The sequence below is a fragment of the Oryctolagus cuniculus genome, chromosome 4, assembly GCF_964237555.1.
Source record: "Oryctolagus cuniculus chromosome 4, mOryCun1.1, whole genome shotgun sequence".
NCBI lineage: Eukaryota > Metazoa > Chordata > Mammalia > Lagomorpha > Leporidae > Oryctolagus > Oryctolagus cuniculus.
The window spans coordinates 160,098,765-160,111,228 of NC_091435.1; the positions used below are offsets into that span (position 1 = coordinate 160,098,765).

A 12,464-nucleotide genomic window follows, 5' to 3' on the forward strand; every position below is an offset into this window, starting at 1 on the left:
CTTAAGGATCTACCAGAACAAACTGGATGTGTATATGAGCACTTTCTTCCATGCACATTCATGCATATTCAACTATATAGGATTTTTAAAAATTTACAAGACTTTTATTTTTAAAATATTTATTTATTTGAAAGGTGGTGTGATGGGGGGTGGTTCTTCCATCTGCTGGTTCATTCCCTAGGTGGCCATAATGGCCAGAGCTGGGCCAGGCCGAAGTCAGGGGTCCAAAGTTCCATCTGGATCTCCCACATGGCTGGCAGGGGCTCAAGTACTTGGGCCGCCTTCTGCTGCTTTCCCAGGTGCATTAGCAGGGAGCTGGACTGGAAGCAGAGCAGCCAGGACGTGAACCAGTGCTCTGATATGGGATGCTGGCATTGCAGGTGGTGGTTTAACCTGCTAAAGCTGGCCTCATAAATAGACTTTAAAAGCTATCATTGTGAACACAATATTCTTAATGCATGCTTGCTTTCATTAAGTATTTTTAAAATCACCTCTTTTTAGAAGCTTAACTTTTTTTTCTAGGTTACTTTAGATAGGATGTTATTTATTTGAATAATTTATTTGTATGGGTGGACATCTGGATAACTTCTAATGTATCAGTCACAAAAACAAAGGTGAAAAAAACCATGTCTGAACACAGATCTTCCTGTCCTGTGTGGCTGTGTAACTGCTTCTAGGGACACAGTATTGTAAGAGGGACCCCAGGGTCACAGGCACGGCTAAATTGTATCTCAATGAAAACAGAACTTGGACAGAACAGATTCTTGACTTTGGCATGACCTGGTTTCTGGCTTTTTCTCCTTTCCACCCTCGCTGATAGTTTTTCTTTCTTTTCTTGCTCCTCTGTTTCTGCTTGGCCTCCTTCTGGGGTGCTCTTCCCTGTCTTTGAAGAGTTAAATCACGCAGCTCTCTAACTCTGCCAGAAGTTGGTAGACAACCCGTATGCTCACGTTGATCACAGTCTATGAATCACTGCTGCTCTCAGCTGGGACGGCGGATCCTGATGCATGGTGAGGAGGGCAGCGTGGAGAGCAGAGATGGATGGGCCAGATGCTGGTGTGAGTGCGAGGGCTCAGGCTTCGTCATTTTCTACCTTCTGAAAGTCTCATTCGCCTGAAGATGTCCTTGTCCTTGACTTAAGGACAAAGATAGTGATCACCTCCTGCAAATGTGAGTGTCTCACTTGAAGGATGATCGTGCACACAATGGCTTGCATTTGTGCCTCGAGTTTTTAGAACGCTTTGTTATTTTGGTAAATGAGAACTGTACATCATTTAAAATTGCCATCACTGATTTGATTCATTTTTTTTCTCTTTATGAAGGTATGAGTTAGTAGTCTGTCCCTTTGCTGACACAAGATGCTGTTTTAAAAATTACTTTAACTTGTCTAAATCTTGAGTAGCGGTTTAATAAATTATGGTACATCTATAAGCAAGGATAATCTATAGCCAATAAAAGTCAGGATTCAGGAGAATATTTAATGACATGGGGAAATGTTCATGATATATTGTTAAGCATTAAAAGCTGGTTCAAAATCATTTGCCCAGTAGATCACATTTGTAACAAAAAAAGAAAAAAAAAAAAAGATGTGCCCAGAAGAAAGACTGAAATATAGTGAAAATTAGAGTGGAGCTTGTCCTTAGGGGATAGAATAATGTATGATTTTTAAAAATGATTTGTAATTGGGAAAAATTATGGAAAATTTTATTTTTTCTACAATGACAATATAGGGCTTTTTTTTTTTTTAAATCAGGAGATACAGTAACTTCTCACTAAAGTGACTTTGACTGTTGTCTCTTGCCTCCCTACATATCTGAGACTTGGGATTTTGATATTCAGAATCGAGCAGACCTGTGGGGAAGTCCCAGCGAGGTCACCAGATTGTTGCCATCTTTCTTCAGATACAGGCAGCGAGATGGGTCAGTCCCTGCCCTGTGTCTGCCACCAGGAAGGGCCTGAGTGACAGCACAGGCAAACGTCAAAGGATGGAGACCTCCGCCGGCTCTGTGGCTCACTAGGCTAATCCTCCGGCACACCGGGTTCTAGTCCCGGTCGGGGCTCCGGCACACCAGGTTCTAGTCTGGGTTGGGGCACCTGATTCTTTCCCGGTTGCCCCTCTTCCAGGCCAGCTCTCAGCTGTGGCCTGGGAGGGCAGTGGAGGATGGCCCAGGTCCTTGGGCCCTGCACCCCATGGGAGACCAGGAGAAGCACCTGGCTCCTGGCTTTGGATCAGCGTGATGCGACGGCCATTGGAGGGTGAACCAACGGCAAAGGAAGACCTTTCTCTCTGTCTCTTTCTCTCTCACTGTCTACTCTGCCTGTCAAAAAATAAATAAATAAATAAATAAATAAAAATAAAATAAATAAATAAAAAACCCACAAAGGATGGAGACCTGACTGGGTTCCTCAGGACTGGTGAGGTCCAGCTCCAGGCCTCCAGGCCTCTGTCCAGAAGCATCCCTGTGGGACTGGTGGGAGAGGACATGAGATGGCAGAGGGGACAGGCCTTGCAAAAACTCAGGAGAGGATCAGAGCTCCAGGCTAACAGTGTGGCACTTTCAGAAAGCCACAAGTCTCAGGGTTGAGTGTTCCCAGGTGGCGTGATTAGCAGCTGACCCTGCAACTGGCCATTAAGGTAGGCCAGGCCCAATCAAGAAATAAGCAACTCAAAGTCTTCCTGAGTACAATCAAGGAGGGAAAGAAAAGATGTACATTCCCCGAGTGCCCACTAGGTGGCACACCCTTTCCTAGACTAAGCACTTTCTGGAGGGCTGGTTCAACGCAGATTTCTGGGCTCCACTCCCCAGCTTGCAGTTCAGTAGTGCGGGTGGGGCCCGAGATACTCATTTCTAACAACGCCCAGGTGCTGCTGGTGCCACTGGTTGGCCGACAAGACTCTGAGCAGCGTTGAGTACGCATGTCAGACCCTGGGAAGGGAGGAGATGGACAAGGAACAGGATGTGGTCCACATGGCTGAGCAATCGGCTCACATTAGCACAGCAACTTCAAGGGCATGGAGATGGGGGATAGGTGTGGGTGGAGCCGGGTGTGTGGGGAAGTGAAGCGTCACTTGTTCCCACCGGACAGACTCTGATACTTGCGCACACTCCAGCTGTGGGCTCTGTAGTAGAATGTGAGGGCTCCAGCTTCCATTCTGGCTAAATGTGTTACAATTAATTTAGTTAAAATGCTTGCAGCAGACAGGGGCACAGGAGCCAATGAATAGAGAACCAGTATTCAGAGCAGGATGAAAAACATAACGCGAGATACAAACCAAAGATAATCCTAAAGAAAAAAAAAAAAACACCTAAGATTACTAGAAACATAAATCAATGGTTCCATAGCTATTTGAAGTGAAAAAGCATTAAAAACAAATCTGGTCCATTCTGGACCAACGCCTGGTTCAGCGCAGGGCTGTGTTGTGTAGTAGTACTACTGCACAGTAGAACCATGGTTCTGAGCACATGTGACTGACCGGGCGAGGCTGACAACACTCAACACCCTGCTTGGAGGGATGGTTCCGCTGATCATGTATTTGCATGTCAGCTGCAATGCTCAGCCTCTCTCAGAGCTCCTGCAGTTTATCCTCAATTTCTGTACTCACATCAGTAGAGAGTGGTAATAGACAGACGGCAGAAGAGTCCTACCCACAAACCACAGAGCTGTACTGGCTTAGCCTGGCCACTTGGGGAGATGGGTTTATTTCACAACTTCAAGCAGCACCCTGCACTGTAGACTTTAATCTTTCTGTATCCTTCCAGGACACTTGGTTCTTATTGATTCATTTGGGGTCCTTCTGGAGCCACTGCTATGACTCTGTACTTGGACAAAAGGACAATGTAGTGCATGTAGTAGCCACTGGTGGATGAATGAATGGAACTGCCGCCCAGGATTGAGGTATTAGGTATAACAGCCAGCCAGGAAATGAGCATACAGCGTGAAGGGCATCAAAAAAGAACTCCCCTGACAGCGACTGCGCTTGTGTATGAGGTCCTTCAAAAATTAAAGGGGAACTTGATCTTGGAGCAAAAAATTTTGAGGAGCCCGTGCTGTGGCATAGTAGGTTAAGCCTCCGCCTGTGGCGCTGGCATCCCTTATGGGTGCCAGCTCTCTGCGAATGGTTTGGAAAAGCAATGGAGGATAGCCCCAGTGTTTAGGCCCTCGTATCCACATGGGAGACCTGGAGGAGGCTCCTGGCTCTGTGGATCAGCCCAGCTCTGGCTATTGTGGCCATGTGCGGAGTGAACCAGCAGATGGAGGACCTGTCCACAGTCTATCCCTCTTTCTGTCTGTAACTCTACCTCAAATAAACAAATCTTAAAAAAATTTTTTGAAACCTGTTCATATCAGGGATCTTTGAAAAGTTCATGTGAAATGTGTATTATGGAAAAAGTATGCATGGATATAAAAATTTTTGTAACAAAATTAATTTATTTTTAATTTCCATTATTCCACAAACTTTTTTGGAGTACTCTCATGGAGGTAACAGCCAAGCATAGTAGATGGAGAAGAACCAACTCCAGAAAGGAAAAAAAAAAAAAAGCCAATGAACCACAGTGTTTTCCTGGCCTCACTGGTGCCTCACTAAATCAAGGGTTCATTTGAGGGAGAGAAATTCAATTTATAAGATTCTGGGGCCATGAGGAGTAGATTTCCTAGTGGCATTTTCACGTTGAGTAAAGGCATTGCTTCATGCCCACATCATGCAGCTTCTGGGGTTCCTGTGGGAACCACAGGACAGTTTGCCTTAGTGGTTTCTCCTGGAATACTAGAATCTTGAGAAATGACTTTAATAATTTACTTCTACTTTCATATTAAACCATTTTCTGACTTTCAGTGAAAGAGAGCTGAGTGAATACAAAATGGATCATCAACTCTAACCACCTGGAAATGGTCTGCTCCACCCTACAGCTGTCTGTCATGCTCCTTGCTCCATTCCTTGCCAGCCACACAGCGCCAGGCAAAGAATTTATTTGATGTAATGTCGCATCCCTAATCATAATGGTGATAGCAATAATGAGAGCTGCTCTTCAGAGAGCACCAAGTGTCAGGTACTATGCTAAATGCATGCATATGTGATCTTGTTGAATTATTTCAACAATCAGATAAGTTTGCCAATGGACAGAAAGTGGAAGGGCTGGGATTCTAGCCAAAATATGTCAGTCTCAAAAATGTGTGGTCTTAACCAGTGTACCATACTTAGAGTCTTGGATTTCGACACAGACCCTTTCTTCTTGCTTTTAATGTGCACCAACAAAGTGAAAGGTGTAGGTTGGGGACTAAGTTACTGAAAAGTGATAAACATAGACGGATTCTGTGAATGAATGAATGAGCGGCTATGGGTACCACTGTGATGAATCCATCTTAGTTCACAGGGCCCCTAAGTCATGAGGACACTAGCGTTTCCTCTTACTATTTCACTGTCAACCAAAGACTGGCCCTGTTTAAATGTTAACCCATAAAATCTGAAGATACGATCTAGTCACAAGTGCTAAGACGGTCTCGATTGTATTTTGAGCAAATGTGCATGCGTGGGCGTGCTCACACAGGTATACCTCACCTACATCCTGACTCCTTTGAAAAAAACCTGGTTTAGCTCTTTTTCTAAATATTCCTTTTAACTTCTCCACTTTCCTACTAATAAATTTGAGAGACAGCTCAAACACCAATCTTTCCAAATGGGACACTGATCGCTCTCCTATCAGAGCTCATAACCAGATCTCACCATTCTATTTGAATATTTTCAACTGGGACAATCTGCACACTCAGTTTCCCAAGTAACCTGGTGCTTCCCATGTATTTCAGAAAAGTTAAAAGATCAGCTCTTTGGCAAGAATGATGAAAATGATTATGTGTTCACATTCCTTGGAACAGCTTGTAAAAGAACTTCATGGCTCATATATAGGATGCTTTATACACTGACATTCTTATACATTGGCATATGATTGCAAAATTTTTCAACACACCAAATTTTACCATGAGTTCCAACCCTTAACGAAAACACCAAAGATCTTTTTTTTTGTTTCTTTAAGCTTGAAAATTGAAAAATACAATGGGAAGGTACATGAACTTGGACGTTTAAAGACACAAATCGATTTAAGAAGCCAAGATTTTGGGAGCCCTAAGACAATAAAGTGATCAGCATGAAGACATCTGTCAGGGTGGAGGGCACTTGAGGCAAAGACGGTTTAATCTCATGCAAGTGGGAACTTAGGCTGCTGTAACAGTTTTTTTTTTTCTCCCTTATGAGGTGACAACCTGTTAACACCATAATCTCTCCTTTCAGGATGACACAAGGATTTCCTACGTAAAAGACAACAACTTAAAACCTCTCTTTTGAGCATGAATTGTCTATTTGGGTTAAAGGTAGGCTTTAAAATCCCTTTAGCTACTGGTACCCTTGGGAAGACACACATACGCACACGCACACGCACACACCCAAAGCTGGAAGTTATATAACTATAGCCATGTCTGTTTTTACTCGGATCCAAAAACAGAATGAAAGCCAAAACCAACCATGCTTCTGCTAATTAGAGAAATAAAAACGTCTTCTCCCCAGATGTCCCAACGCAACACGAAACCGAAGCACACTGCTCTCTTTGGATCCCACTTATTGATGTTTAAAAAGAAGGTTTGGGGATCAAGAATGCTCATCACAGAACAGTTGGGGAAAACACCCAGACAGGACCCCTCGAAGAAATGGCGACTGAGCGCACAGGTGCAACAGAGTGGTTTTCCTTGCTAAAACACACGATCATGTTCTTAAAGAGAAAAAGCTTAGTTACCTTTGCATCTCTTCTCTTCCGTCTGGAAGGGCTGGGCACTCGAGACGCTCTGATCGCTCACGTCCTCGGGGTCCAGGTGGAGGATGGAGCTCGTCCAAGTGGCCTGGATGAGATGTGGTGATGACTGTTCGTTTTTCAACGCGCTGCGCCTGTCCGGATGGCTCTTCCTGTGCAGGCAGGTTTCAGACATCCCTCCTAGCTTCCAGTCGCGGTCGCCGTCTGGACAGGGCTTCGGTTTGTCCCAGGCTGGAAGGCCATTTTCTGCAGGGTTGAAAAACAGGAGATGATGAGCTGTTGGCATTGTCAAGATTTTGCTGAAATGCAGAGTTTTGCAAGGCAAGTTGTTTCTCAATTCTTTTGGGCTGACAGAACTCACAGGTACCTCGGCTGGATGGCAGTGATAAGATGCAGAGGTTGTCAGCCTTGGGCATTTAGCCACGTCCTCTAGTTTGTCTGTTGCAGTAATCAACACCTTCCCCCTTATTTTTAGTGGCTGGGCAGACAGTAGCTGCTCCATGGCAAGGCTGTACTTTCGCCAGTCCCACTCCACATCAGTGGTCCTTGAGCGAGTTTCCACCCATTCATGTTACTGCTTAGATGACCATGTGAGGTCTGGAGAGTCAGGGCTGGCCGAGACCTGAGGTCAGAATCTTAGACCATAAAACAGCCAGGATTCAGCCTTGTTTGACTTGGGTTTTATCACAGGCTGACCTGAGGGACACCCTGAGCCTTACCTGGGACAGGCTCACGTGGCCACAGAGAGTGACAACTCTGTTCTCACACCCCTGATGCATTGAAAACACAACAGAACAAAACAAAACACAGAAAACCCTGGCTCTTTCAAATAGAAGTGCTGTAAATGGTTTCGGTGTAGCCCAGGAGAGGCAAGGAGATCAGTGGAAGGGAGTAGATAGGGCTTCAGTGTGGAGCAAATTAAGGGTCCCAAGGACAGAAGGATGAGCCCTACATGTTTCCTGCTGGGGTACCAGGTGGTTAATTATTTATGTAGATTATGTTGCTGTTTTCTTCATTCATCAGGACTTGAAGGTCTGCCTTCTAGAAAGTGGGGGGAAAAAGGAATAATACAATGAGAGTTGTCACACTAACTTCCAAGTGGCAAATTTTACCTCCTTGAATAGCTTTACTGTTCAAGGATAAAAACTAGAAAGCAAAAACGAGACAGCTAATAGACAGCCTGAGACATACATTTGTATGCATGCTGTCATACTAAAAAACCAGAATCCATCTGGTCATCCATATTTCCAGAAATTTGTTTTTCAAAATTAGGAAAAAATGTAGAGTCCTCCTCTTAAAGTAAAGAGTAATCTAAAGACTAGAAATTATATGTGGATTTTCTTTTATGCTGAAATAACTAATGACCACGGTGCCTAGAGAGACAATAGGAAATTTTAAGCTGCCTCTCAGACATTTAAAATGAATTTGGAGTTATACAACCCAGGGATAAGAACGCTTCAGGTTTTCATGAACACCTTCTGTGAGGCTCCCAGACATGTTCATTTGACGAGGGTTTGCATTTCCCCTTCCAGGTCTTCGCTCTACTAGGAGAAAGTGCCCAAGCACACTTCTATCCTGGGAGAAGACCATGAACAGCAGCGGCAGTAACAAAGTCATAACCAGCATCTGATTTCCTTGTTATAGGACATGAAAACGCCGTGGCTCGAACTAGCTTACATTTGGTAGTGAGCAAAGCCTTCTTTTAAAAACTGTGCTGGCTTTTTCTTGCAACATTTGATCTTATTCAGAAGAGAGCTTTGAAAGTTCCCTCTATGCAGAGAGCTGTGTGAGGCGATGCAAGAGGTAAGTTAAAGAAACACGGGTTCTTCCTTCTCAGAGTTTACCTCATTCACTGCGTGGTGACTAAAAAAGGCCTGGACTTTTCAACCATGGCAGTTACTGGTGCAATTACAGGCACTTATGCTCACTATCCATAAAAAAGGCACAGCGGATTGAGATCTTGGGAGACTGTGTTTCACGTCCAGCTAGCCATATCTATGTAGAGTTCATTCAGGTACCTCTTATCCGTGAGGGCTGGAGATTTTCCTGAGCTAGATATAAAGCTGCTGAGTGCAAGGGTTAATTCTGGGCCTGATTCCACACACATGAAAAGCCTTGTCTCCCATGCGAATGTCTCCCAGCCTTGTCTTCCATGTGAATGTCTCCCGTATCTACTTCATTTTCAGGAACTCCAAATCCTGAGCAAACTGCATCCTCTAAAGCTCAACTGAAACAAAGTGAAAGTTCTCCAGCCATTTTGTAAAGCCTCCAACTTTGGGTTTTTCTACAGAAATTCTTGAAATGTGGCGTTAATTCCCCTGCCCCAACAGAAACAAGGAAATAGAGCCCAACTGGGTAGTCACCACTGTCTAGAGAAACAATGCTTGCATGAGAAATGCTAAAAGCAACACCCCTCCAAGGGGATCTCTCTGCTTCAGGCACAGCCTGCAAAGCTGGCTCAGCACATCCCTGGGGCCGGCAGGAGGGGGTTTCTTCTCAGTCAGGGAGGCCAGGGGTGAGGCAGGAGTAGGACTGCCTTCCACTTTCCTAAGAGAAGCAGCTGAGGTGGTTCGGGAAAAGGGCTCCATTCACGAGAGGCATTTACAAGCTCATAATTACAGTCTGTAATTGCATTCACAATAATGACACTCAGTTGCTTAACTGGCAGGTTTATTGGTTGAGGCATTGCTGGGAAACCTAGAGGCTGAGAGTCCTGGTTGGGTCATGGGAAAATTCAATAGGGATTTATTAAATGAAGATTCTTGATTCTTATCCTCTCAGGAGCGGGGGTGGGTGGGAGGCGGTACATGTCATGTCCATTCCATTCCCAAAGAGCAATGAGACACCCACCACACCAGGCTTCTTGAATTCCGTCTACTGGGTGTTTTGTGAGTGGTGAGAACCACAAGGTACCTCTGTATGCATATGGTAGGAAACAAAGGTTTCAGGACTTGTCTGCTTTTACTACGTCTGATGCCCGTATCCTTTGGTTCCACCCAGAACTCACACTGATGAGATATTTCTTTATAGAGGGAGTAATATCTCAAAGTGGTAAGCCAGGGATTCTCACACTTTGGTTTGTATCAGAGTTCCCCGAGGTGCTGCTATAAAGTAACATTGAAACTCAGACTCCTGGAAGAAGCATGGGGCCTGCACAGGTAGAGGTCCAGTGGGTTTTCCAGGTGTTTCTTATACTCAGGGGGGTTTGAGATGCACAGGATGAAGGCACATTTGAGGTAAGACAATAAATTTTTGGCAGGTTTTGGATAAGTGTGATGTCTTGGAGGAAATTTGCATTGTCATCGAAAACATTCAGCAAGGTTTTGTATTTCCTGAGTGAAAAATTAGAAGTCAGATGATAATTGGATGTTATAGATTGCAGGTAGCGTTGCAAATAAGGGTTGTCATTTTTTTTATTAATTTTTAAAATTTTTTTGACAGGCAGAGTGGACAGTGAGAGAGAGACAGAGAGAAAGGTCTTCCTTTGCCATTGGTTCACCCTCCAACGGCCGCCGCGGCCGGTGCGCTGCGGCCGGCGCACCGCGCCAATCCGATGGCAGGAGCCAGGTACTTCTCCTGGTCTCCCATAGGGTGCAGGGCCCAAGGACATGGGCCATCCTCCACTGCACTCCCTGGCCACAGCAGAGAGCTGGCCTGGAAGAGGGGCAACCAGGACAGAATCCGGCACCCCGACCAGGTCTAGAACCCGGTGTGCCGGCGCCGCAAGGCGGAGGATTAGCCTAGTGAGCTGCAGTGCCGGCCAGGGTTGTCATTTTGAGCATTTCTGGGATATAGTGTACATACTGGTAGAAATTTTTTTTAAAAGGGAGATCCTATAGGGCCAGCGTTGTGGTGTAGTGGGTAAAGCTGCTGCCTGCTTTGCTGGCATCCCATATGGGCGCTGGTTGAAATCCTGACTGCTCCACTCCCTATCCAGCTCCTTGCTAATGTGCCTGGGAGAGCAGGGGAAGATGACCCCAAGGCTTGAGACCCTGTGCCTTCATGAGAGACCTGGAAGAAGTTCCTGGCTCCTGGTTTCCGCCTGGCCTAATCCCAGCTGTTTGTGGCCATTTGAGAGAACTAGCGAACTGAAGACCTTTCTCTCTCTCTCTCTCTCTCATCTCTCCCCCTCTCTCTAACTCTGCCTTTTAAATAAATAAAGAAATCTTTTACAAAATAAATAAAAAGGGAGATTCTTGAAATGATCACATCTTGTTATTCACATGAAGTATGAACCCTTTGCTTTTTTAGTGGATCCCAGCTAACACCTGGCTTTTTTTTTTTTTTTTTTTTACAGGCAGAGTGGAGTGGACAGTGAGAGAGAGAGAGAGAGACAGAGAGAAAGGTCTTCCTTTGCCATTGGTTCACTCTCCAGTTTCGCACTGATCTGAAGGCAGGAGCCAGGTGCTTCTCCTGGTCTCCCATGGGGTGCAGGGCCCAAGCACTTGGGCCATCCTCCACTGCACTCCCTGGCCACAGCAGAGAGTTGGCCTGGAAGAGGGGCAACCGGGACAGAATCCGGCACCCTGACTGGGACTAGAACCCGGTGTGCCGGCGCCGCAAGGCAGCGGATTAGCCTAGTGAGCCGCGGCACTGGCTCACCTGGCTTTTAAAACTTCACATTTTAGACACCAAGACAACTAACTAATTTGTCAGTTATGATGCAAAGTAATAAACAAATAGAAATTTAAAAAACAACTAGATAGTGATATGTGAACTGTAACTACAGTGACTAGATACACATTGAGCTGTGTGTCTTGAGGGAGGTGAATGACTGAGTTTGCCTTTCATGAGTGTCATTCTCACAGCTTTGAATACACAGCATTGACCTAAAGGGTTCTTTTGCAACACAGAAACATAAATCTCATTAGCATGGCTGCCTACATCCTATTTCTGCAGACTTCGCTGAAGATGACAGAAAGTCAGTTTGTCCACCGAAAAAAGGGAAATGATATTAAAATATTCAAGTATTTCAGGATATAAAAGCGAGGTGGCACCCTGGGAAAGAGCTAAGGCAAAGGAAATAGGATTATGACCGAGTGGTCACAGAGGGCCAGCTGAGTAGGCTGGGGCTGTCATGGTCCTCACAGGGACAGCATTTTTTAGCTTGGACTAAAGGCCATTAGCATTAGGTACAAGATGCCAAAGTGTATTCTGTGTTGGGGGGAGATGTATAGAATGCACTTTACAAATCCAAGGATTATGTTGAATTATCACTTCAGGGTACCAGATATTAGGCAAGAGGTCTCTACCTTCCATGTATACTTCTTACTATAACTCCTAAGTTTGAGCTTTGCTGAATTCATCGGCTATGTAAATTTCAACTCATTATTATTGTCTAGAGTCCTGGGTCACAGAAAGAGACTACTACTTGGCTGAGTACGGACAGTGGGCCAGGTGTGCAGCTACACATTTCCCCTCATCTCCACAAACACCCTGGGGAGTACACAGGGATTTGCTTTTGATTGACAAGAAGCCTAAAATTTAGGCAAGTGCTGTTGGTTGCTGCTTCTCTTTGGTGCTGTAAACAGATATGTTCCCATTATTGGCCTTATTTGATGAAGAGTAATTCATTTATTAGTAACTATGATTTGATTAGTGCTCTGAACGTTCCTTAGAAACTCTACTTACTGCTTCATTCAATTTTTCATTCATATTTGGAAT

General features: G+C 44.9%; 1 protein-coding gene across 15 annotated transcripts in view; it reads right to left on the reverse strand.

Moving 5' to 3' along the window:
- The window catches only part of THRB (thyroid hormone receptor beta), a 401,819-nt gene that overhangs the window by 69,622 nt on the left and 319,733 nt on the right, over positions 1-12,464 (reverse strand). For all 15 annotated transcript variants that reach the window (XM_017346748.3, XM_070072867.1, XM_070072869.1 and 12 more), the window contains one exon: positions 6,786-7,046. In XM_017346748.3, the coding sequence (XP_017202237.1) occupies positions 6,786-7,046 (261 nt within the window). The remainder of the gene's footprint in view (positions 1-6,785; positions 7,047-12,464) is intronic.